The following is a 5,833-nucleotide window of genomic DNA, read 5'->3' as shown; positions in this document are numbered from 1 at the left end:
GCCAAGAGGGAATTGAGATCGGAATTGACGGTTATCGAAGCAACAATCCAAGTCGGTCGCCACAAACTTAAACGGTAATTGATCTACGACAATTGATGTTGATAGAATCAATTCCCGAAGCCGGAATCAAAGATTGCCTTAGGTATTCGGTATACAAGATAGAGTCACGAGGATAGCCCTTGTAGACAAAGTAACCGACGTGAATCCCGAAAAGAAAATCTTATTCGATGATCTAAAGGAAATTGAATCAAAGCAAAGCTTGAGGCGATTTTTACCGTATTTATTCACAATCTTCATCATCTTATTTTTACTTTAATTGCTTTAATTTATTTAATCATTTTTACTATTTAAATCTCATATTGCAAACCCCCATTTTACTATTTTTCGCCTGGTTAAAAACCATTCAAACATAAATTTGTGATTTTCTAAGTCCCTAGGGATTCGACCCTTATTTCTCTATACTACGTATTTCCTTATTTATTAATTGAGAAAAAAGAATTTATTTTGACACCGAAACGACAGTTGTCAGTCTTGAAAGCTTCTTCAGGAGGTTGATCAAAGCTAGAGTCACCGATCTCAACATCTTCAACTGTTGAAATCTTATGCATTCTAATTGTACATAAAAGTATAATTTACATGTACACACTTTTTAGGAAAAAAAATTAGTCTCATTTCCACATATTCTCTCTTTTTCTTAGTTTGGCTATTCTTTTTTTAACTTCTAACATTCACATTATTAGTAACACTACAGATTCACAATTAATTTTACCAAATGCTACCCATTTTAACTTGCATAGAGCCTCCATTATTACATTTGGTAAACAAGGATTCAAGATTTTCTGAGATTTTTCTCTGGATACATGAGCTGTCCATGTTCCTGTTGTCCCGTTGAAGATATTGCAACACTTTGAGTATCAATTGGTAGATACAAATGTCACAAGCTTTAAGCAAATAAAATATGCTTTTTCATAGTCTGTCGTTCACATTATTTTCTTCGGTTTTGTTAGGGGAAAATGGAGCAAAGGTTACGAAAGTGGATCTTGTCCTACCCCTTGTTTTGTTGTTTAAAACTATAAGCATAAACGCACGTGCAAATGATTCAATTTGCCTTTTGTTATTTAGCTGAAACAATGTCAAACTGTCAACAGCTCTCGTGCACCCGCAACTTGGTTGGTAATCAACGTGAGCAACGAAACACATGGTATTTATATTTTAACATAGCTGGATAGAGATTGATGTCAAATGTGGATATTTTCCTTGTATTTGGAGCAGGGATGGAACCAGGATTAGATAATGAGGGATTAAGTTGTCTAACATCAAAGTTAACAGGGACCTAATAAGTAGTTAATCCAAAAATTTGACAAAATATGTTGGCAAGATTTGTAGTTGTGTTCACAGATCTTGCCTGGCTCCTGAAGGACAAGAGATTCAGAACATAATTAAAATACTTGATAAACTCAACCATGCTAAATGCATGCACATGTTCATGTACATCATAAAGAAAATGATTAAACAATATTAGCCTAATAAATTTGTTTCATGTTATGAATTGTAGAGTTTTTTAGGAGGGAGACATTGCTTGAACGATGCTGAGATAGTTGTTGAGATAAGTGTGAAGTCCATGTTACCATACGACTGCAACTTGAAAGGGTGAGATTCTTCATGTCTCCTCCTTCATAGAATATATATTGAGTACATGAAGGGAAGAAGGCAAATTTCAACATCAAATCGAGATAACAACTTCCGAGTTTTCATTCCGGAAGAGATAATGGCTACAGTTCAAACATCCAAACTGGTTACCATACTCGTTCTAATAGCTTTCCCTCTAGATCACACCCTTTAACTTCAGAGGTTGATGAGCATTTGAGTAGATTGGCATCATCTGAGTCAGCATCTACTTCATTATTGTTAAACTACAAACGCGGTAGACTTCAAGATTTACATGATTGCATTGAGAAACTACTTCAACTGCCTTTCACTCAACAAATCTTATCCCCAAGAGCAGCAGAGGGAATGCGTTTATGAGCTGTTGAATGGATCTCTCAGGCTTTTAGATGTATGCGCCGCAGCCAAGGATGCCTTGTTGCAAGTAAAGAAATGCACAGTATAACTTCAATCTGTTAGTAAATGAGACCTTTTAGCTTACTCAATAAATTATGTTCATGAATATGTCAAGTTTAATTAAGAGAAGATGAAGTGTCTAGAGTTGATAGGAGTAGTTGAAATGCCAAAAGGTTGTGACTATTCATCGTATCACAATTATTATAAGGCAAAGCGCTGTCTCAAACAAGACTGGTTTGATAGTTAGCCTATTAAGGGAGGTGCAAGAAGTCACTCTTAATGTGCTACAATTCTTGTCGGCCTTTACTTTCAGGCCCGAGAAAGAATCACACATGAACCGGTGGTCGCTGGTTTCGAAGCTATAGCACACAAAAAGAGTCAGCAGTGGAGAAGAGCAGATGAATGAAATGGAAATCGCTGACACTTCATTGTTATCCCTAGCGGCAAGCAAATCTGACATTAAATTATCAGAAACTTGAGAACGATCTAAAATTATCAGAGACTTGTATGCAAGACTTTGAAGAAGGGGTTGAGGGTCTGTTTAGGCGCATGATCAAAGTTAGGGTCCATATTCTCAACACACTCAACCACTAATCAAGTCTCAAATATCATGGGACTTCATTCTGTACATTAAATGCAACACAATTGTAATATTCTCATGTCAATTTGAAATATACTTCAGAAACTTTTCCTTCCATTTCTTGTTTCTCATGATATCGAGACCGTTAAAATTGTGTATGACTGTTAAAAAACCCATTATCCAATCACTGCTTGACATTAAATCCAAGGATTTGGAAATGAAACGTGGTTTCTCGTCTACGGATAATCATGATACCAAGGCAATGATTAGCCTTTAGCTTGCTAAGGGAGCTTGAAGCAGTCTCTTCTTCCATGTTTGAGTAATTTTTGACCCTCATCTCAGGGCCAAAGCAACAATGAAAGTCTACCCACTGGTTGTTAGTGTCTTAACCATTAAACCACAAAGGAATAGTGTGCAAGCAAGCCGAAAAATGAGACATTAATGAATTTGAAAAGATCGATGCTGTTTTAAGATCACTTTTGAGTCCAAAAATGAGCAAATCTGAGAACGGCATGAATGTTGAGATGCAAAGCCAGCCAGCTAAAAGATGGAGTTGAATGCTTCTTCAGGTGTATTTATTTGCAGTTTCCCCCACTTTCAATATCATTAAACAAATTGTCATTCACACGGTTGGTTCAGATCATACACGAATTGCATTATAAAAAATAGGCAGACAGGTACAGCTTTCCCGCAAAACATTATATTACAGAAGTCAAGCACGCGGATCTTGCCTCCCTTTTGAAGAACAAATTCAACAATAACACTATAACCTGAAGACAAGTTGAAAGCAATTGTTCATTAATATAAAGGGAAGTACGGAAACGAGAAAATGGCCATTACCTGTATACTGTCTTAGCACCATCGTGTGTGTTAATATATTATTATTGTATTGGTATCATGTTGTTGAAGATAAGGGTAATTAGTTGTTTTGATGTGGAGAGGAGACAAAACACGAACATTTTCATGATAATCGTGTAGATCTGAATCAAGTCCATGTTACTTGTAGTTGATATTTAAACAGGATGAGATTCCTCGTCTCCCCACAGCCTGTGATTTATATATATATATACAGCAGATGATAATGGGAAGATAGCAAATAGCTAGACTGAGTTGCAACACAATTGAAAGGCCTTCTTTCTTCTCTAAGAAAAAGAAATGGCTTCCTCTCCTTTGAATGTCCAACCTCCTTTCCATGCTCGCTCAAACAGCTTGCTTTCAAGGCAACACCCCATCACTTCACAAATTGATGAAAATCTGCACCGATTGAGGGCGTCACAGTCGGCCTCTACATCTTCATCAATAGCACATCAACTGAACTGTCTTCAAGAATTGTATGACTCTGTTGATATGTTGCTTCAATTGCCCCTTTCTCAACAAGCTCTAGTTCAAGAGCAGCAAAGGAAATGGGTTGAAGAACTTTTGGATGGATCTCTCATGCTTCTTGATGTATGCGGAACTGCTAAAGATGTCATGTTGCAAACAAAGGAATGCACACAAAAACTTCAATCGATTTTGCGTCGAAGAAGAGTTGAAGGGCTTGCTAATGAGGTTAGGAAGTACTTAACCTCTAGGAAGGCAGTAAGAAAGGCAATCTGCAAGGCCTTGAAGAACTTGAAACATATGGAGAATAAACTTAGCTGCTCTTCCTTCAACAAAGATAGTGAGAGCGGAGCCATGATTAACAACTTAAAACAAGTAGAAGCAGCAACTGCCAGATTGCTAGAATCCTTGTTGTCCTTTATTTCAGGGCCAGAAACAGATTCGAAATCAAGCCGATGGTCACTAGTTTCGAAGACAATGCACCAGAAAAGAGTAATGTGCGAGCAAGAAGAACAAAAAACAAATGGAACTGCAAACGCCGAAGCTACATTGCGTTCATTCATTAAATCCGGAAAGACGAAGCATGTTGAGAATTTGCAGAATGAGCTACAAAACTCAGAGATGTGCATCCAAGATCTTGATGAAGGTCTTGAAAGCTTCTTCAGAAGGTTGATCAAAGCTAGAGTCACCGTTCTCAACATCCTCAACTGTTGAAATCTTATGCATTCTAATTGTACATAAAAGTATTCTTTACATGTACACAATCTTTAAACAAAAAAAGAATATAGTCTTCTTTCAACAAATTGTCTCTTTTCTTAGCTTTCAATAATAGCCATCTATGCATCTTAAACCAAAAAAAATTACTTCTAGCATTTGCATTATTACTAACACTACAGATTTACAGCTAGTTTTACCAAATGCTACACATCATAATTTACTAGCTGAATTATAGAGCTAGTATTATTATATTTATTAAAAGGATTCCAGATTTATGAGATTAAACTTATATAAAATATGTAAAATGGCTGGAGATTTATGAGATTTAACTTATATAAAATATGTCCTGCATTGATCATTAAACTCCAGCCAGATTATATAAGTTGGTAAAATATGTAGAAGTTGGCCTCGCATATCTTGCCTGCCTCCTGCTTGACAAGAAATTCAGGACATTATAAAAAAAAAACTTAATACACTCGACTATGTTAATTGCATACACATGTTCAGTCAGGTACATGCCAATGAAAATGATTCAACAACAATAACTACATTATAAAACTAGTCCCTAACTGTGGAATCAATTTTAAAATGACTTGTGTGTAGTCTATGGTATGGTATAGTATTATCTCATGAATCAAGAAACATTATGAGTTCATTAATTAAAACAAGGGTAAACTACACCATATACCACCGAATTTTACCCGCTGATTCGTTTACACCACCGAACTTTCAATTTCTTCAACTATGGCATTAAACTTTGATTTTATACTCGTTTATACCACTGAACTTTCAATATCTTTGATTATGGCCTTAAATCTTGATTTTAGATCAAACTTTGATTTTATACTCGTTTGTACCGCTTTCAATATCTTTGATTATGGCCTTAAATCTTGATTTTAGATCAAACTTTGATTTTATACTCGTTTGTACCGCTGAACTTTCAATTTCTTTGATTATTGCCTTAAATCTTGATTTTAGATTCATATCATTGGACACTTTGGATTCTTAGTCAATTGGCTTTGAATATTGTAAATAATTCGGCCATACAAAAACTTCTCTTTCTAGGTGTAAACTATGCAAATGTATCATAGTGTATTAACAAATAAGTTTTCCTTACAAAGTGATTCTGATAAAATGATGTTTCATTTTCAGTTA

The 5,833-nt window shown here is 35.6% G+C and overlaps 1 protein-coding gene across 1 annotated transcript; it reads left to right on the top strand.

Moving 5' to 3' along the window:
• Positions 1-3,796: 3,796 nt before the first annotated feature.
• LOC120147473 lies at positions 3,797-4,675 on the top strand. The gene has a single exon (XM_039160846.1). It carries the CDS (start codon positions 3,797-3,799, stop codon positions 4,673-4,675), a length of 879 nt encoding a protein of 292 aa, XP_039016777.1.
• The last annotated feature ends 1,158 nt before the right edge of the window (positions 4,676-5,833 follow it).

The sequence above is a fragment of the Hibiscus syriacus genome, unplaced genomic scaffold, assembly GCF_006381635.1.
Source record: "Hibiscus syriacus cultivar Baekdansim isolate YM2019G1 unplaced genomic scaffold, ASM638163v2 tig00110940_pilon, whole genome shotgun sequence".
Lineage (NCBI taxonomy): Eukaryota > Viridiplantae > Streptophyta > Magnoliopsida > Malvales > Malvaceae > Hibiscus > Hibiscus syriacus.
Note: the sequence above shows the minus strand (reverse complement) of the source record. Positions and strands in the feature narration are given on the sequence as shown.